General features: G+C 45.9%; 1 protein-coding gene and 1 long non-coding RNA gene across 3 annotated transcripts; one reads left to right on the top strand and one right to left on the bottom strand.

The window, feature by feature from the left end:
- Positions 1-176: 176 nt before the first annotated feature.
- On the bottom strand, positions 177-18459 carry LOC128345997 (uncharacterized). Its single transcript, XR_008316730.1, has 3 exons — positions 18381-18459; positions 6788-6878; positions 177-306 (listed from the first exon to the last, which is right to left on the bottom strand). It is a non-coding gene; the product is annotated as an uncharacterized LOC128345997 (long non-coding RNA).
- Positions 272-11481, top strand: LOC128345996 (leucine-rich repeat-containing protein 3-like). 2 transcript variants are annotated; one of them, XM_053298777.1, is made up of 3 exons: positions 272-2479; positions 6077-6941; positions 11216-11481. In XM_053298777.1, the coding sequence occupies exon 2, from the start codon at positions 6167-6169 to the stop codon at positions 6920-6922; it is 756 nt and encodes a 251-aa protein (XP_053154752.1). In that variant the 5' UTR covers positions 272-2479; positions 6077-6166; the 3' UTR covers positions 6923-6941; positions 11216-11481. The 2 variants fall into 2 exon arrangements, with proteins under 2 accessions (XP_053154752.1, XP_053154751.1); XM_053298776.1 differs by lacking the exon at positions 11216-11481 and having other exon boundaries at positions 6077-8326.
- Positions 18460-20863: the final 2404 nt, after the last annotated feature.

Here is a 20863-nt window from a genome sequence, read left to right as displayed (position 1 = left end):
CATTTGTTCTAGTTTGCACAGTTCTGCCATTTTTTGCCATTTTGTGTAGTTTGGTTCTCCAGCAATGGAAAGGGCTAAAGAGTTACGTAGGCTCCTTATTTATTCAGCATCTTCTCCAGCTTCATATTTATCAAGGCATTGTCTACACATTTTCAAACTCAGCAGTCTTAAGGCATAGAAACTTTATTTTTCTTAGAAAAAGGAAAGGAAAGCTGGATTCTGTGCCAGTCTGCCAGCGTGTGCATGCCTTCTTGCCACCGCCGCCGCCAGTGGGACCGTCCCGAGAAAAGATGTGTCAGTCCTCAACTAGAGTTTGGGAAGAAAAATAATCCATACTTTACCCCTCTAGTTAGCATCACACACTAGGGGGTCAGGCTTGGCATCATCAGCACATGGCACCCTCACACAAATCTTGAGAGTCCATTACTACTCATGAGTAGGGGGCCATGTGAAGCCTATTGTTTGTATGGAGGATAAACCATGCAAATTGTATGGAATATGGTTACATAATTCAAGGAATGGATGTCCCTACAAAGCAAGATTGCCAACAGCCTGAAGGGACCAGGAAGAAAGGCTTACTGCTAATTGAGCAAAGAGGCTCCTTTTTAGAGTGGTGTTTCTTTTATATTTAACGGGGAGAGCAACTGGTCCTATCCAACCCCAGCACAGCATCCCTCTGGTGGCTGTTGCTGGTGCAGAGAGTTTCTTTTTAGATTGTTAGATTGTGAGCCCTTTGGGGAACAGGGAGTCATCTTTATTTATTTTCTTTATTTTGAGAACTTTGGGAAGCGCTATCTATCTATCTATCTATCTATCTATCTTTGTAGTAGTACTGGAGGAAGGATATGTGATACTGCCACATTTATTTTCTGCCTGGATATTAACTCAGACAAAAATCCATCAGGAAGTGGTTATGGCAGGATTAGAGACATGTAGAATTTCTGGCTGGACATTTACTACACAAGTGATATTTGAGGGAAGCACTGTGCCTAGTTGAGATGCATCAGGTAGAAATTCAACAGGGGCATCTCTAGCAAGTGATTGAGGAAGTAGCAGCTGTTGAATTTCTGCCTGGATGCCCCCCCCCTCCATTTACAGCACAATATCCTGCTGAAAGTCCAAGGCAAAGTGTGGGTACACAGAACTCCATTTCTAAAACCAGCATAACAGCAGAGTATATAAAGTATTTACAGTTTATATGCAGTGGAAGTTATTGTTATCTTAACTTGCAATTTTAACTAAGATGTTTATCTTAACTTGCAATTTCCATGGTTTTTATAACACAAGTGAAAATTGAAAGCAAACTTATCTTTAATCTGAAACCAAAGAATTTTGGATTACTGAATATTTGAATGGCTCAGTTCTGGCTTGATGGGATTGGAATGGTTCCTTTAACCCATCTGACTGCTGGATGGTCTTTTTCTCACACACATTCCGTTCTCAGGGGCCTCTGCGATTACCAAAATTAGAGGCAGCATTTTAGATAGGATCTACGAGCATCCCCTGTAAAATTTCTAGTTGGGTAGAATGTGGGTGAGGTTTGCTTCACATTTAAGCTCCTAATTGCCATGCTTGGGGCCAAGGAGTAATCCCAGCAGCTTTGATGGTACAGATCCAGTTTAAATAGCTGCCACACCAAGACTGCCTAGAGCTGCTACTTTTGGTGCCAGCTGCCATGGGGCGAACGATTTGCCCACTGCAGTTGACCATATCAATCAGGCTGTGTCATGCCACTGCAAAGCGTTTATTCTTGGGTGTCCGCAGTGGTGTGATGAGCCTACTGGATGTAAATGGCCTGTTAAGGAGTCTGTTCCTGGCAGCCGCCATAGTGCCATCACACAAACACACAAGGTGTATAGAAAAGAAGATCCCAGGTGCACCCCTCGGCATATCTAGTTAAAGGCTGCTGGGTAGCAAGGCTGGTTGAGTTCCTACCTGGAGTGATGCTAGCTGGCAGAATAAACCATGCTAGGCCCAATGGGCTGACTTCAAGAGGGGCTACCTTTTTTCATCAGACTTGGTTCCTAGAGCAAGGCATTCCCCTTCCTTTGTTGTAGCCAATAGGCCGTCCCTGTATTATTTTGCTCCACATCCTCTTCATGCCTCATGAACGCCACCCCCCCCCCATGTATGCTACCAATGGAGAGATGGGGGGTCTGTGTAATTCTGAATGGCTTGATACAAGCCTATGCAAACCTATCAGCCCCTGCCACTCCACATACAGCCCATTAGGGGGCAGGCTCGCTCCCTCGCTCTCCCCCGGGCTTGCCAGTTCTGTGCTGGCAAAGCTTCCCTGTGCGTGTGACTCAAGCTGTTCTGCTGCCGGGCAGCAGGCAGGGAAATGGAACGAGGGAATGCACCGTGGTGGAAACTCCGTGACTGATGCTGGTGGTGCCTGCCTCTGTCCAGTGACTCCCCAGGCCCAGCTGAGATGATCCCTGGAGCTGCACAGCAGAAGAGCAGCACTGCTCTCATACAGGTGTGTTTGGAACCGCGGGGAGTGTTGGGTGGGAGAACTCGGAACTAGGGTTACCACCTCTGGCTTTTCTCCCCTGTTCCTATGGTTTTTATTTTAAGCAGCCTGGCACACAGATGATGCTTTCCCCAGCTGTTCTCCCCATGAAAGCTTGGCCTAACTTCTCTGTTGTTGCATGTCCTATTGGCTGCTAAAAAGTGCAAGGATGCGGCCAGTAACAAAGCAGAGCAGGACAGAAGAGCCTTGGAGGGCTGGGGAAGAACCCTGGTGCACCATTACTCTGGCCTCAGAGCGTGATGGGTGCCCAGGTCCGTGCGCTGGAGCCCTGGGCTAGGAGAGCTGCAGGCGCCAGGACATTTTGCCAGGGTTTTGTCCTGCAGCAGCCCTGAGAAGGGTAGGAAAGGAGCCATGGAGAAGGTTGGGCCACAGGTGCACCCCCCCCCCCGTAAGAAAGGATAAGTAGCTGCTGGACACAGAAAAGTTCAATATTTAATGTAGTGGTAGGTTGGTCTCCTTGGGCAGCAGAGGCAGAGCCAAATGCCTCTGTCCCATTTGTCAGTTTCAGGATGTTGAGGCAATCCCAGCTAAAAATTGATGTATAGAAATGAGCAGCAATGGCCAATTTATTCTTTTGATTATGAAGTAGAATAGCCAAAAAAAAAATCTCCTTGGCAGGGGTGGCTCCAGGGGGTGGCATGAGTGGGCAAGCCCTCCCACCCTCGCCATAAGTAGTTCCCTACACACACACACACCCATTGATGAACTCAGCAGGATTTATTTCAGTGGACATACGTTCAGGCTGCTAATGTGAATATACGATCATTTCTTTTTCAAAAATCTAACATGTGAGGCACAGCTTGCTCACCCAGAAACGAATTTTGTTCTTTTTGTGCCACCCCCCAGTTTGTTTGTTTCTTTATGCCCCCACTGTTCCTTGGGCTTGAGGGTACCCACCTGCCCAGGAAAAGAATATGACCTGGCCTGCTCTTCTGTCTTTATTGGCAGCCTGATGTACAGAAAGCTGGAGGCGACGCTTTCTTTCAGTCACATCAAAAGTAATGTGATCACCTGCTGCTAATGTCTGCTTGTCAAGCAGCTTTTAAAGGCTCATGGACGGGGTCTCTCTGTCCCGCCACAGAGACCAGTTGAAAAGCAGGCAATCCTAACTGGGGGCATGACAGCGGATATCGGGCCTGTCATTGGCCACTGGCTAACCCCGTCCATGAGTTCTAGCAATGACCCCAAGCAGCCCCTTTCTAAGAAGAGAGAACCAAGCAAAGGAATGGCATTCTGCCCTCTTGTAAGTGTTTCTCAGGCAGAATGGCTGACTACAGGAGACCAGCAAAGGAAGGCTACACTAGAGAGTTTTCTGGTCTCTGGAGGAAATGCTAAACTATTCTTGTTCTTCATTTTTTTTGGACTTCTACAAATTGTTTCTTTTATTATTGTGGGTTTTTTAAATAATTCACCCTTGAATCTTTTTTTTTGGGGGGGGGAAGTAATATATGAATTTCATTAATAATCATAATGAGAGAATAGCTTCCAAATGATGCAAAGCATTTGAAAAACCCTGACCAAAACATTGGTCTCTCCTTTGGAGGTCTATGTATCATATATATGTACAAACCAGAAAGTCAAAAACAGCAATATTTTGTTGTGTGAGATTTATTTTCTTCTTCTCTCTATTTTCACTAAAAGTTTATTTTCTGTTTCAAATAGCAGGCAACACGGGAGGGAGGGAGGTGGAATTGTGCCAAGGGCACATCGGTTTGCCTTGAAAGAATTGCAAGTGTGCTGTGAATTAATTTTGTTTTAAAAAATGAAAATCGCCTGCTAGTCCAGTGTATCCAGAGGAGCCGTATGCCTGCTGCATCTCTGTATGATTTCTTGTTCCTTCCATTCATGGCCCCAGAATTGTTGTTGCCCCAGGCAAAGCCTGGCTTTGGCAGTCCCCACATGGGCATCCCTGCCCCCTGTGCCCATGCAGGAGCTCCCACCCCCTTCACCCACACGCGCAGGCATCTCCTGTTGAGCAGACAGGCAGTCCCCATTGCCCAGCCACCCACCCATTTGCTCTGCTGCCTCCACCCACTGCTCCTGATGCTGGCTGCTTCCAGGCAGCCGGCCTGCCACGGTGCATTATGCAGCAATGTGCTCACAATGCACTACAACAGGCCAGCTGCCCAGAAGCAACCAGCGGCAGCAGGAATGGAGGCTGAGTGGGTGACACAGATTGGGAGTGCCCACTTGGTCACCTGCCTGCTCAGACAACAGGAGGTGTCCACCCACCTGCAGTGGTGGGGGGCCCACATGGGTGGCACATGACCCAGGTCATCAGTGCCCCTCCTCGCTTGGTGCCCTAGGTGACCACCTAGTTTGCCTAGTGGACAGGCCGGCCCTGAATTCATCATTAGTTCGTGATAGGTAATTTGCCATCATGTACTTGGATCCTTCAATCACTTCCAAGGCAGAGATGCAGTTTGCCCTCAGTAGAGGCACACCCAGCACAGTGATTCAAATAGAAATCGCTGAACTGCGTGTGAGGGATATGTTTATTTATGCACTGCCCTCCTATATATGTTTGTTCTGATGCAAGTCCTACTGAACCTGCTGGGGCTTACTCTCTAGTGAGGATTGTGGCTTTATTCTTCCACGCTTTGGAAGTCATGCTTTTGGGACATGACATATGCACCCAGTTTTAATTCTTGGTGAAGAAAGATGCATGCCTCAGCTATCATAAGTTTGAGAAGCATGGCTTGCTGGGAATAGGATTGCCAACTGACCTAGAAAACCCCAGCCTAAACTGCTCCTGTGCCCTGAACACCTTGATCTGCAGAGATCAGTAGATGAAGGCTTTTAATGCCTTAGAGATGAGCACCCGCAAATGTCTACAGACCAAGCCACTGTTACACAGGAGTTGGTGCTGATTAAAAAATGCTAGGAATCCCCTACAGGAAGGTTCAGGGAGAGAGAGGGGGTATTAATGCAGTGTTGCCCACTGCTTGATCACATCAAGATTAGACTACTGCAATGCCCTTAAAGGGTGGTTGGAAGCTTCCGCTGTGGCAAATGATCACTTCAGTCATGACCAGAAGACTGACTGACATAATGAGGGAAATAACTCAAAGTACCGGTAGTCCCATTGAAATTAAAAGGACAAGCTAGGCAATGCCTAACTCAGGGGTTCCCAACCTGTGGTATTCCAGATGTTGCTGAACTACAACTCCCATCACCCACAGCTACAATTTATTGTGGCTGGGGATTGTGGGAGTTGTAGTTCATCAACATCTGGAGTACCACATGTTGGGAACTCCTGGCCTAACTTGTCCTTTTAATTTCAATAGGACTATTTTGAGCAATTTTCCTCATCATACCAGCCACTATTCTGTGAAATACGGTTTTTCATTTTTAAAAGCCAGAAGCAGAGTGTAAATTGAAGCCAGTATTAGGTGCGGGTTGCACAAACACCTAATGGCATATAGTAGAGCAAGATATGCACAAACTTGATAGTGTGGACATAATTTTAAAGCAAATCCATGGAAAGTGCTTAGAGGGACTCTTCTCTAACTCATCTGCCTTTGCCCCCTGCTTGCTTTTCAGTCAAGGCTCCTGGCCTGTGCAGCAGGACCTCACCAGCTCTTGTGACCATCCTAACACACTGAGCAGGGGGGAAACAAGAGCGATGCAGAGATGCCAACGTTGTCCTCTCTCTTGGTCCTGCTCCTCGGCCTGCCCGGCAGCCTTTCATGCCCACAGAGCTGTGACTGCCCACCAGGGAGTGGGGTGGTCTGGTGCAACCGGCGAGATCTGGTGGTGATCCCTTTTGACCTGCCTCATGACACCCGTGTCCTTTACCTGGACTCTAACTGGATTACTCATGTGCCAAATGGTGCCTTCCGTGGCCTGAAGCAGCTCCGTGAGCTCCACCTGGCGGACAATCTGATTCAGAACATTGGCCCCGGGGCCTTCCGTGGACTGGGTGGAGGGCTCAGGCTCCTCGACCTTTCAGGCAACCAGCTCCAGAGGATGGAGGCGACTCCCTTCATCGCACTGGCGTGGGTTAGACTAGAGCTCTACGACAACCCCTGGCACTGCGATTGCTCCTTGCAGGAAGTGATGGAGGCGCTGCCCTTGGACCCTGAGACTGTGCAGGATATCGTCTGTGCCACTGCGGTGTGGGACGAGTATGCGGGCAAGGCCCTGGCCCACCTGCTCAACACGGGCGTCAACTTCTGCGTCAGCCAGCAGAGGAACACTGACCTGGCCATGCTGCTCACCATGTTTTGCTGGTTCACCGTAGTCATCACTTACGTTATCTATTACGTTCGGCGCAACCAAGCTGAATCCCGACGTCACCTTGAATATCTCAAATCCTTACCCCTGCCCAGCAAACAGTCTAGCCCTGAGGAAGAGGTGGAAGAAGACACACTCAGCACAATCCTCTGACCTAGACAATCATTTTGAGGTGTGGGTTATATTACAGAAATAGAAACTGCTTTGAAACCAATGTAAAACCATTGGAGCTCCTCCCCATATCCATGGGGTCCTTTGACCAAGAACCTTTGTGGGCCCCCTTAGTCGCAGTGGAGCAGGAGCTGCCATATGTGTTTTACATCTATAATGCAATGCTTCCACCATTGTGTCAATGGACCCAATGGCAGGGAGAGCAGGGCCATCTCTAGCTTTTGTGGGGCCTGGGGAAAAAACAGTTGTGGAGACTCCCATGATGAATCAATACTGTTCTGGCCCTGATGCCAGAACTAGAAGTGTATCTGTGTGTTGCAGTGTGGGGGCCCAGGAGGCACAGGGCCGTGGGCAACCACCACCTTAGGTTTCCCCTTCAAATGGCCAGGGTGAGGCATTGCATTATGGGTAAAGGGAAGTGGTGGTGGCCACCAGTACGGCTACCAAAGAGCACCCCTAGCTGCAGTCACTGCTAAGGAAGGACTCTACAAGGCCTACTTTGGAGGCAGTGGCAATAGCTTGAAGTGCTTAGTAGTGGTTGCCTTCTTTTTTCACCAGGGCCTCACTGGTTAGCTATAGGCCCTTTGATGATCCTAGGCCTTCAGCCAGTGCCCACGTTGGTTGCCCCTGATGCTGGCCCTGTCTTCCTTTAAAAAAACAACACATAATTACTGGTGTGTGAGAACTTTGAATGGGACTCCTTTAGGGGAGAGCCCTAAGAATCGCAATTCTCAGATTTCCTTGGGAGGAAACATACTGTATTCACCTGAAGTTACATCCAAACCAACCCTCTGTGACAGCACCACCTCATCTCACATATCTATCACTTGGTCTACATCAATAGCAGAATGAAGTGACAGAACTCTGAGATAGCAGCATGGACCAGAACACTTCAGACTGCAGGAAGGAAGAGAATTTTTTAAAATTCTCTCCTAAGTTAAATAATTTGTTTTAACTGTATGTTTGAAAAACTAGCACAGCAGGGAGCAAGCTAGGCTAGAACCTTTCTCACTGATGTACTAGTTTGTTTATTTGCAGCCTATTTTGTTAATGTGAGCAGCCTTTAGAAGGTACGTCTTTGCTTGTAGCTTGAAGTGCAACAATCCACTCTGTCACCAGTCACACCAACTTTCAACTACAGCCATATTATGTTCCCTTCAGGCCAATCTTCCATCATAACTACAGCACCGGCATCTCAGGCATCCCAGCAACACACTAGACTCCTTTCATCTCCGTAGAGAATCTGTGGAGTTACCCAGAGAGAATATTGGGCTAAGATGGACCTGGGTAGCGTTGCCCAACAATTTTTTTGCCTGCTCATTCAGTATGGTCGCATCAGGTTTATAATTAAGTATTTTGTGGAATAAATGAGGAATTTTGTGCTGGGATGTGATTTAGTGTTTTTCCTTTTGACACCTTACCCTGACCCTTCAGGCCCTACTCAATGAGCCACCAAAAAACCCTCACCAAGCTCCACCCTGACCAGTCAAAAACAGCCCCTGGCTCCACCTACTTACCTATCTCTGGCTCTACCCACTGACAGAGGGTTTTAACATCACAAGTTGGCTCGGGAGAGTTGAATTTAGTTCTCCAGCTTAGCCAGTGGTGGCTCAACTTGTCTGAACACAAGCCTATTTTAAACTCACGATGTAAGTCTACATTTTCCAGTCTTTAAAGTAGGACTGATAATTCTTACGGGTTATTGTAGGAGTAACTCCTACTTTAAAAACAAAACAAAACAAAACACCCAAGAACTGCAAGCCATTGTCTGCCCATGCTGCCCACCTTCCTCAGCCAGAATCTCCCTTCTATTTTTCTCTGCTTTCTTCTCTACCCATGACTGCAGATTTTCCCAGATCAGAAAGATCTACCCTTCCAGTGGCCACCATTTTGAATTTAAAGGAATTGGAGATGTGTGGCTAGGGTGGCCTGCCCAGTTGCCACTTTTTCCTGACTTTGTGTTCTGTTTGCCTTTAACAGCAGCATAAGAGACAGAAATTCAACAGCTGCAACTGCCCCTGTCAGAATGGTGACACCCCAGTGGAGTTGATTTCTCTCTCTTACACATGCACTCACACCCCCTCTGAGAGTGGGTAAGAATGAAGCAGTTGAAAGGGGGACTAGCAGTTGAAAGGGGGTCTAAGCAATATACTATGGAAAGTTGGCAGGTCAAAAAGACCTACAGATTTAGAATCCTGCTATCAAATCAAACCAAGTCAATGTTATTGATTGTAATCATCAGAATATAAAGTCACATTAAAACGGATGAAAAATTGGAGCACAGCATTACAGAGCACAGATAACATCCACCAATGAGATAAAGCCACCATTTGGCTATGAAAAAGAAAAAGGAAGTAGGATGCATCTACCAATGAGCTTTAGTAAATGATCACCAGGAGAAGCAATACAATTGTCTGGAGAAATTGATGTTGAATTTTGTAAGCCGCAAAATATAATAAAGTAGTTCTGTAAGTTACATGTTGATTATATAGCAGGAAGCAAATCTGAACACTCAGAATTGTCCCAACTTGCAGTACAGTCCTATGAACGTCATTCAGAAGTAAGCCCCACTGAGTTCAATTAATTTTTCCCAGAAAAGTGTGCTTAGAATTAAGAGCAAAATTTAGTTCTAGGGTCACTTATCATACTAGATGCAGGATAATAATAAACTGACAAGCTCCTCTATTCTCCATTGACAACATACACAAACAAGTTGCTCAAGTTTTCATGACTTTGCCACCAAGAAACACAGACATCTGTGCAAGCGTAGCCTTGCAAAGCCATCCTTAGGGGGTGGGAGGAGTGATCATGAAAGTTCTGCTGTCGGGCATGATCAACCTCAAGGTGATGACACCACAAGAAAAACAGTTCAAGTTGTTCTCAAAAACCCTTTAAAAATAATAATAATAATTCCTGTCAGGCCTGTTCGGAATTCCCCTTCTGAGTGTGTGTCTGTGCTCAAAACCGACTCTTATTCGCAGCAGACGGCATAGCATCTCTCAGTCCCTCCTTGCAGGGAGCCCTTCCCCAGCATTGCTCTTCCGGTTTCCTGGGGATTTAGCCAGAGATATTACAGCTTAATGCTAGAGGATTAACCATGAAAACAATCATAAATCCCTGCCTTTTAATCCCTTCCTTTTACAGAGGCGTTTCAGCCCCATCTGCTCAGCTACAGCCAATTCCCTTGTAGCTGCTTTTACTGCCCCGCTCCTGCCCCACAGGGCCTCTCCACTAGGCTTGCCACCTGTTCTTTACTTCAAAGCACACAGTTCTTTATTTAGCATTAACATGTACCTGTTCTTTTCCAAGTTAATAAAGAACGCAGTTGGTTCTATATTCCCAGCACTCTGAGGTAGGCCAGTCACTGACTGCAGTGCACACACACAAGGAAGAGGCTGGCTTCACCTTGCAGGTCTCTAGATTACAGGGATTCTCAATGTTGGGTCCCCAGATGTGATTGGACTTCAACCCCCATGATCCCCAGCCCCAGTGGCCTTTGGTTGGGGATTATGGGAGTTGAAGTCCAATAACATCTGGGGACCCAACGTTGAGAATCCCTGCTCTAGAAAGCAGTCTTCTTATCTTCAGCCCTGTAGGCTGTAGCAGATTGCACTCTGGTACTACAACTCCCATGATGAAGCTTTGTTTTGGAGCCAGAAGTCCCCCTGCAGGCGATGGGAGGAGGCTGAGGCTTGTGGAGCAGAGAGCAGCCAGGCCTGTGAAGGCGTGGCTTCTTCTGCAAAAGTCTCTCCCTAGAGTTGAGCAGCCTGTCTGTCATCTTGTTCCACCCAACCTCTAACAAAGAAGGTAGGAGAATGCAAAAATATCATGAAGAGTGGGGAAAGGAGTTCTCTTAGTTGTCTAGCGCATGATAATGCTTTGGAAGCTCGTTGCAATACATGCATCATAGAATTTTTAGTTTCACACGGTGGTGTGTGTGAGGTGAAACAGCATGCAGCTGGAGAAGGTCATGTTTGCAGCATTTGCATGAGGGGACAAAATCAAGCCAAACCCAAGTTTCTAATTAATGAAAGTTCATCAGAAGCCAACAAGGTATCTCTTTTTATCAGCTCCTGTTGTTTTACTAGTTAAGTGAGAGTAATCCGAGGGGCTCTCTCTGGTGACATAGCTACTCTCACGTTATATGACAAATGTTAAGGACACTAGTATTTCTTCTATGCTATTAATATGTGTATATATTGCTGAGTCTGGATGGTTGCATCAAGCATCCTTGTTTTATTTATTCATTAAAAATTTTGTGTTCCGCCTTTCTAGCAAGCTAGAACATAGGAAGATTGGAAGCTGCCTTCAATCGAGTCAGACCCTTGGAACATCTAGCTCAATATTGAACCCCTGGTGGTGCAGTGGTAAAACTGCTGCCCTGTAACCAGAAGGTTACAAGTTCGATCCTGACCAGTGGCTCAAGGTTGACTCATCCTTCCGAGGTTGGTAAAATGAGTACCCAGAATGTTGGGGGCAATATGCTAAATCATTGTAAACCGCTTAGAGAGCTCTGGCTATAGAGTGGTATATAAATGTAAGTGCTATTGCTATTGTCTATTTATTTATTTGTACCCTGCTCCCCCAGTACTCTACTTCTTGGGATGGCTCACATTTATAAAATAGTTACAATGTAAAATAAGACTAATAAAATGAACCAAATTAAGCTAAATAAGTTAAAAATCTAGACTAAAACCACAATAAGAATTACAGATTTTAACATTTCAAATTAAGTTATTTTAAAAAACTAAAAACTAAGAATTGCTACACTGACTGGCAGCAGCTTCTCCAAGATTGCAGGCAGGAGTCTCTCTCAACCTTATCTTGGAGATGCCAGGGAGGGAACTTGGGACTTCCTCATGCAGGTGCTCTTCCCAGAGTGGCCCCATCCCTAGGGGGAATATCTTACAGTGCTCACATGTAGTCTCCCAATCAAATGCAAACCAGGGTGGACCCTGCTTAGCAACAGGGACAATGCATGCTTGCTACCACAAGACAAGCTCTGCTCCCAAGTTATTAAACACAGCTTACAATACCAACACTGTACAAATATAGAGTGACCAAAAATATTGCAAGGAGTAACAAAAAAAAATTCATTGAACAGAAGAGATGCATTCTAAGGGCAAAAGCCAACTTTAATTTAGTGTGTTATCTGTTTTAAATAGGTTGAGATTGTACTGTTATCAGCTATGTTGTTTTCTTATAATGCTGCTTTTCAAAATTGCTACTGCTTATTATGGGGTCGCATTCAGACAAAGTTACTCATGAGAAGCACTCACTGAGAGAGAACTCAGTTATGGCGAACTTAGCCTGAATTGCTACCCATGAATTCTTCGGAAAGCAGTCTATAAATATATTAGATAGATTTAATACATGAATACATCACACTGCTAATAGATTATTCTTCATGTTCTGACGGACACACCTAATGTCATTTTATTAAGGTTTTACAGGGAGGCTATTCTCACACGCCGCCTGACCCAAGCTAGGGATGTGTGTGAGAATCCCCGCGATTGGACCCTATCCCAGCGGGGGGCAGTGCTACCTACCCTACCTGGCTTTTAAGCCTAGCTGTTAGCCGAGGTTAAGGGAGCAAGCACAGTCTGCTTCCAGCCCAGTCGCACACAGAGATGGGCACCTCGAGTGCCTCTCCCTCAGGGGACTCCCCCAATGCATTGTGCATGTTGCACAGTGCATTGTGGGATTCCTGGAGGCTGGGATGTGTCGTCCCGGCCTCCGGAGCTTCACACTGCACCACTCAGCACTGCTTGTCTCCGAGCACAGTCTGCTTTCCTAGGATCATGAAATCGCTCAACTGGGGGGGAAGGTGAGTTTAAGCAACCTTCCTGCCCCTACACCTCTAGGATAAAGATGCTTTCAAACACATGTTTCGCTCATCCACATGTTGTTCTTGTAGACATGTGTCTACAATTTCTTGTTAGAAATGCCATGTGAGAAAGATGTAATGTGAAAAATACGGATGCATTTAACGCCTCATTGGAAAGCTTTGATTGTGATGAAAACATCTCCTTGATATCATGTCTTCGATATCATTGAAAAACATCTCCTTGATATCATTGTTTTCGAACATGTCTTAAAACAAATGCCAAAGCCAATGCGATGTGGGCCATCTGTTGACATGTATACAAGTGCTAAGCCTTGTAAACATTCCACATCTATGCCATCACATGTAAATACAATGGGAGTATTTACAGAGCAAGGATGTACCAGTCAGAGAGAAGCCTAACAGAACTTCCCAACCAACTCCATGAGTGCTGTGGGGATGCAACAAGTTTGGACACCCTCCTCTTCCCCAAGAAGCCTCCTGTGCCATCCCAAAATATGTCCCTAAGGGTTGTGTAGCCCTCAAGAACATATTTTTGGGTGGCTCAGAGGGCTTTCTAGGGAAGGGTGGAGTTAGTTGGCAAGTTCTGTTCGGCTGCACTCTGGCACCAAGGCCAGAGTCTGTATTCCAAGGTCTGTATTCCAACGGAGTGACCAATTTGGTGGGCGGCACAGGGCTGTGCTCTTGAGACAGCTTCCGATTCTTGCTTGAGAACACCTCACAGGGGGTGTTGCAAGGACAAACAAGATAGAACATTGCAAAGCCTTTTGCATATTAGTAGGTGTGATTATGATAATTAATAAAGACCAATTGCAATAGCCATACAAAGCACTGTATTTTCTCCTTTTTTCACACTTAGAAAGAGTCTCAGGTTGCCTCCACTTTGCAACTCCAAAGGCATGAAGAGAGGCTTTCTTCTCATTTTAGAACTCTCTTCCTCTAACATGAGCTATTACAGTAGCCAAGCAGAGTTCTGGACCATTTCCTTGGCTTTGTTCTTCCTTCTCCTTTACATTAAGGGTGAAGTGTGCCCTCTAGTTGGTGTTGACTCCTGGCGTCCACAGAGTCCTGTGGTTTTCTTGGTAGAATACAGGAGGGGTTGACCATTGCCTTCTCCCACACAGTGTGAGATGATGCCTTCCAGCATCTTCCTATATCGCTGCTGCCCGATATAGTTGTTTCCCATAGTCTGGGAAACATACCAGCAGGGATTTGAACTGGCAACCTCTGGCTTGCTAGTCAAGTCATTTCCCCTGCTGCGCCATTAGGTGCCTTTTATTGCCCTACCCTATGCCTTCAGCTCTGGCCATTTTACTCCTTCCGTTTCTCTTCTCATCCTCGTCTGGTTCACACCTGCCCAATCAGTACCTGATGCCTGCAGCACCAGGTGAATAACCTGCTCCCCCCCCAACCACTTTCACCTGAATAATATAGGTGACAAGACAGGTGTGAACTAGCCCTCCTAGATCTACCAGTGATCAAACCTTCAGCTCACTTGGCTGCAGACACAATGCTTTTCAATCATGTCTATTCACATTCTCAGTTGCCAGTCATCACATGATGAGAAATCAAGTGATTTACAACACCTGTAGAGCTGCTAACGATCAGAAAAAAAACATCTTGGCCTGCTCCTGTGCTTTGAGCAGCACCTGGACCACAGAAAAGAAGCAAGTGATACTTTGCAGAGCCCAGGAAAAAGCCCGATCACTGCCTAATATCTGGAATCACACTGTTTGTTAAAAGACACAGAAGCCAATCAAAATGTTGGTGGCTGACATACTGCACATTGGCAATGTTGCATGCGTGCAAGTTGCGCAAGTGACATCACACAAGTGTAAGTCCATTGTTTTCCATTTGTTTACTTGTGTGGCATCATTTGTGTAACTTGCACAGCCCGTGTGCACACATTTCTAGGCTGATGTCATGCTGCACAGTATGCCAGCCAGTAGCCCTATGCACGTGAACCTGCAATCCTTCCTCCACGCAGCCACTGGATGAGGCTACCCAGAGCTGCCAGCAGGTTCCCAAATCATCCTAAGGACCACAAGTTGACCATCCCTGCCTGGGCACATCCAAGAAAGCCAGACTCAGAGCAGCAATAGAGCAGTACTTTTGTTTTAAAAATAAAGCAGCAGGTTTATTTTTAATGCTGAATGCCTTCACTGTTCCTTTTCATAAAATTGGTTCTAAAATGCAATTGTCCTTCATGTGTCTTTGGAGAGAAGGGAAACTCAACATCTAAAATAAAACCAATGTATGAAACCCAATAACATGCCACTGGGCTCTTTCTCCCAAACAGGCTTTTAGTGATCTTGGACAAAAGTCAAAAATTGTGTTCAATGTAGGTCCTCGGATTTCATAATTCTTTCTTATTCACAGTTGCTTCACTTGAAGTCATTTTAATTGACCTAGCCTTTCAAGGTTTTTTTAACTGAATCCATTGTAATACTTCTTAAAATAAGGCCTTTCTTTCCCTCTGCTGCAAAGCAAATATATTCTACTCTGCGTCTTATCTCTTAAAACTGTCCCACTTTGTCAGCATGGTGGCTGCCAGCTCTGCAAACGCTCCAGCCATCACAGGGGCCTTGAGCTCTCTGTTGGAGTGCACAAAGGGCTAGATCCAACATGGGACAAGGAGCCTGAATTCGGCTGCAATCCTGTGCACGTACTTGGAAAGACAGTGGGGCTGGAAACAGTGGGGCTATGGCATCAAGGAAAGTCAAACTATTATCTTGTGCTTTATTTGTTGTGTATTGATTTGCTTTGTTTGTTTGTTTTGAGTTGACCATTTGGACCAAAATGAAAGATTAAAATATTTAAAATAATAAAATTAAATCTCACTTAGGCAGTAACTGGGCAGTACTGCTTCAAACTGCAGGTGGGCAATGCATCTATCTATCTATCTATTTCTCTAAGATGTACCCATCGCTAATCCCATGTGTGGCAGCTCTCGCAAGAGTTCTCAGGTGAGCTGCCAGGGGAAAAGTGAACAGGTGAGAGAAAGAGGCGGGGAGAAAAAGCAGTGATGTGGGGGAGGGGAGAAAGGGGCGGGCAGGCAGGTGGCCCCAAATGGGCCAAGAATGGGGGGAAGAGCCGAGGGGGAGAGGGCCGAGAACGAGGGAGGGGGGCCGAGAATGAGGGGCAAACTAGAGACACAGATGCTCTGCGCCCAGGCCAGCTAGTATTATTGAATGCTCCTGCATGGAAATACAGCAACATCCTTGCACATTGAAAAGGGGATGCTAGGATTCTAGCTTAAACATTCTTCCTGAACACTAGTTTTGTAGCGATATTTTTTAGGAATGCTGGAGCTGCTAGGGGCCCTTTAATAAAAGGGTCATGCAGTTGCATAGGCATGTTCTTGCATAGGCATGTTCAATCCTGGAATTGCACAACCAGAGTGGAATGATGCATGGACAGTGGAAATAATGGCCATACATTGTGCAACCACATTAGCACATTTCCAGCATCCACACAAGAGCACTCTTGTGCAATTGCAGAAACCATTTTTTTAAGAGCATGAAGAAGCTCCCATGAGGAAAGCTGTGCAGAATGTCACCCATTTTCTTTAGTGGAGGCCATTCAATCATAACCACCCTCATCTGCTGTGTGAATGGCATAACCCAGCCAAAATTTACCACCTCCATGAGAACTAGGCCTAAAAAGTATTCAGGTGCATATACTTGTCTATTCTGGATCATTTCTGATGCTTCTGTTAGTCATGAAAAGGTACCTAGAACTACATAGATAAATAAATGCCTCACTTCCTGCCAACTGGAAACTTGCTTGTTTGTACCACAGAGCCAAGACCCCCTGTAACATGGCCCCCTGGAATTTCAAAGGAAACTGCCTGATTTCCTGGGGGTGATTGCAGGGAAGCTGCAAATATTTCATTCTCCAACTTATTTCCTGCATCACGATGTGAGGAATTGTTCATATTAATCAAAGCCATTAAATGGAACCATATTATTCTTCTTTGCTTTCCTGTTCTATTACATGTCACCAACGCTGCCTTCTGCAAACCAGTCCCTCTCATCTCTCTCCATCTTCTCCCTCCTGGGGATTAAAAATGCATAGCTGAAAGGAACCTTCCCATCCCACTGCAGGCAGATGGAGACAAAAGAGCTAATTCAGTCTACAAAACACCTTTTGGTTTGACATCTGTTAAAAGGCCTTCCATCAATAGAGGCTCCTTATTTGGGACAGAGATATGCTCTTATTGATATTTTCATTCTTTGGAAGCATTGCAATAAAAGTTTCTTAGATCCATATTTGCTGACCCCACCAGTGCATTTTGAATGCCATCTTGTGGCTGGAGTATCGAGGGTGGAGTCCCATTTGTAGCTTTACACCTTCCATTTATGGCTGAAACTAATTTTCTTTCTGTCTGGTTTGGCCCGTTTGATCCTAGGTGATGATTTCCACTCTGATGGGCAAAAAAGACTTATTGAGAAACTTGGGACATATATCGTTTCCATGGAATATCTGGTTACTTTAGGGTATGATGGTGCCAAATCTTAACTAGGGGAGCGTATTTATTATGTAGACCACCAAAAAGATGTAAGTTTGGTCTCTAGGTTTGCAGGACTGAGGACATTAGAACAGCTCTCAAACCAGATAACTATCTTTGCAACTTAACAATACCAAAATTGAGGCAAGCCTTCACAAAAACACGTTTTGATATGCTTCCTTCTGCTGCTTTGAATGGTAGGCATTGGAACCAGTGTTCCCTCTAACAGGAATTCCCAGATGATGTTGACCAAACTCCCAGAATCCCCAGCTTCAATAGCTTTTGCTTGAGGATTCTGGGAGTTGTAGTCAACATTATCTTGGAATCCCTGTTAGAGGGAACACTGATTGGAACAGACCATAAGTGAATCAAACATGCCCATGTAAACGTTTAGAGGTTGAAACAGTGGATCATGTTCTCATACTGCCCCTTCTATCAGGATACAAGGTATAAATTACTACCACTTTCATTAATTAAGTGTCTAGGACCAACAGATGCTCCTCCTTTCTGATCAGCAGTCTGATATCACAAACAATGTTGCTAAATTCTGTGCAGCAGCTTGCAAAATTTTCAGATTGTGTACTAATAATAACTGTAGCCAATTACATTCTGGCTAGTTTGATTTTTAGTTATATACTTTACAGTTTTACCATATGTCTGTATGCACAATTTTTTGTTCAGCTGTTACTGTTGTTGCTATTGCTGATGCTATTATGTTTGCTACATGGGAGCTGGTTACTGACCATAATAAAGATCTGATTTGACCTAATAATATAGAAACTCCACTTAGCCAGCATGAGGAAGAGCAATGCTATATCTCTATTTTCACCTGTGCTGAGATTTTCCTTTTCAAAAAGACTTGAAATTCAGTAATTCAAAAACCTTCAATTTAAGATGAAAGTCAAGATGCTTTAAATCAGGCCTGCACAACATGCGGCCCAAGGGCCAGATGCGGCCCACAAGGCCTTTTTTCCTGGCCCCCGGGGCTATTTCCCCTTCCTCCCCCTGCTGCTTAAACCCCTCCCCCAAATTCCAGCCGCCGCAGCCAAGGAGATGGCTGTGGCGGTGTGGGTGTTCTTCCTTACCCTCCCCCACAGCAGCAGCGGCACACAGCGGCAGAAATCAGAGTGACACTTGGGCCTGCCATTTGGCCCGGCGTTGCTTCCCAACTGCGAGGTGCGCCTGCACACGTAAGTCTCTTAACTGCGCTGGAGTGCCTCGCAGTTGGAAAGCGATGCTGGGCCAAATCGCAGGCCTGAGCGTCGCTCTGAATTCTGTCACCATGCGCCTCCGCCTCCCCTCCCCTCCATGGGGAAGGGGAGGGAAGGACACCCGCACCCCCGCAGCCATCTCTTTGGCCACATGGCGGCTGGAATTTGGGGGTGGTGGTTAAGCAGCAGGGGGAGGAAGGGGAATAGCCCTGGGGGCATCTCCTTGGCTGCGTGGTGACTGGAATTGGGGGGCGGGGAGGTGGCGATGAGGTAGGTGGTGGTGGTGGACAGTGGCCCCACGGAGTCCAGTGGCGGGGGTGGGCAAAAATGGCAGGGACGGAGAGAGCCCGGTGGGGAGAGAAAGCGTTGCCGAGGGATGGGGAGGGAAAGCTGTTAGTGGCAGGAGGAGAACGGGGACCTCCGGAACAACAGGGAACGGACTCTCTCTCACCAAGATTGCTCCATTCATATTCTCTCTCTCGCTCTCCCACCCACCCACCAAGATGACTCAATTCTCTCTCTCTCTCTCTCTCCAAGACTGCTCCATTCATTCTCTCTCACCCACCCACCAAGACTGCTCCATTCTCTCTGACTGCTCCATTCATTCTCTCACCCACCCACCAAGACTGCTCCATTCTCTCTGACTGCTCCATTCATTCTCTCACCCACCCACCAAGACTGCTCTATTCTCTCTCTGACTGCTCCATTCATTCTCTCTCTCTCCCACCAAGACTGCTCTATTCTCTCTCTCACTCACTCACTCACCAAGACTGCTCTATTCTCTCTCTCACTCACTCACTCACCAAGACTGCTCCATTCTCTCTCTCACCCACCAAGACTGCTCCATTCTCTCTCCCCAAGACTACTGCTCCATTCTCTCTCTCTCCCCAAGACTGCTCCATTCATTCTCTCTCCCTCCCTCCCACTAAGACTGCTCCATTCTCTCACTCACCAAGACTGCTCCATTCTCTCTCTCTCACCCACCAAGACTGCTCCATTCTCTCTCTCTCACCCACCATGACTGCTCTCTCTCACCCACCAAGACTGCTCCTCTCTCTCTCTCTCTCTCTCTCTCTCTGTCTCTCAAGCCAAGCCTCCTGCTGCATCCTTTCCATTTCTTTCTCCTTCTCCTTTCTTTTCCAAAATTATGAAAAGAGCTTCTCATGTATTTTTCCCCCCTTAAAATTGTTCCATGTTATGTGTGATGATTTGGCAGAAGTGGAAAGGAAGAACAATGCATTTTATTATGTATTTTGTACAGATTGTATAATGTTTATATTATTAGAATGAATTTTAATTCAATTTATTTCATATTAAATTAAATCAATCTTGGCTTGCGAGAACATCAAAAGTTAAATATTGATTAAATTCATTTTTAATTCACTTCACTTTAATTTGGTTGGTTGATTGCTAGATATTAAGTGTTACTCTAATAATCAGCACCCAAAGAATTGACCTCGGCCCCCATGAACCAAGTCATGGTTGGTTTCGGCCCACCAGGTCATTTGAGTTGTGCAGGCCTGCTTTAAATGTTCACTTGTGTTCTAAAAAGCATGGGAATTGTAAGTTAAGATGCCCATCTCTACAGCTTATATGATTCAGAAGTTAAGACTTTGTAAGCTCTCGAATAGTATGCTGGAGCCTCAAATGAGGCTCCATGCACCCACACTTTGCCTTGGTACATCAGCTGCAGATTGGACTGGGGAGAGATTCACAAAGGCAGACACTGAACAGCTGCAGCTTCCCCAACCACTTGCTAGAAAGGTATCGGGTGAACTTCGGCCTGATGCATCTTTATAAGGCACAATGTGAAGCACCTTGATCCTAAGATATCAATGCCTCTGCACTTTGTTTCAGCCTCTGAATTGTTTACATGTTCAGTAGGCGAATCAGAACTCAGGGTCCTTTGCCTAAATTCCCTTTCACCCCAGCATACATAATGTTGCAAAGAAAGGCAAGCCTTTTGGGAGCAAAATCCACAGGTCTACAGAGACATACAGACACACTGGTTCCAATACCTACCATCCAAAGTAGCAGAAGGGAGCACATCAAAATGTGCCTTTGTGAAAGCTTGCCTCAATTTTGGTATTGTTAAGTTGCAAAGATAGTTCTCTGGTTTGAGAGCTGTCCTAATGCCCCTCAGTGAAAGATCTAGGGCAGGCAGCAAGTGAAAACAACTGAAATACCCTGGAATTTGAATCTGTACAGCTAGGTTGTTTGCATCTGTCTCCTACTACCTTCCCAGGAACCATAAACTCTGAATTTTGATTTACATAAAGCTCCGCAACTGGTCCTGTCTGAAGGTACTAAGGAGAGCTTTGAGGCACGACAGGACCAGTGCAAGCAGGAAGACAACA

Source organism: Hemicordylus capensis, chromosome 2 (genome assembly GCF_027244095.1).
Source record: "Hemicordylus capensis ecotype Gifberg chromosome 2, rHemCap1.1.pri, whole genome shotgun sequence".
Taxonomy (NCBI): Eukaryota; Metazoa; Chordata; class Lepidosauria; order Squamata; family Cordylidae; genus Hemicordylus; species Hemicordylus capensis.
This window is presented reverse-complemented; position numbering and strand designations above follow the sequence as displayed.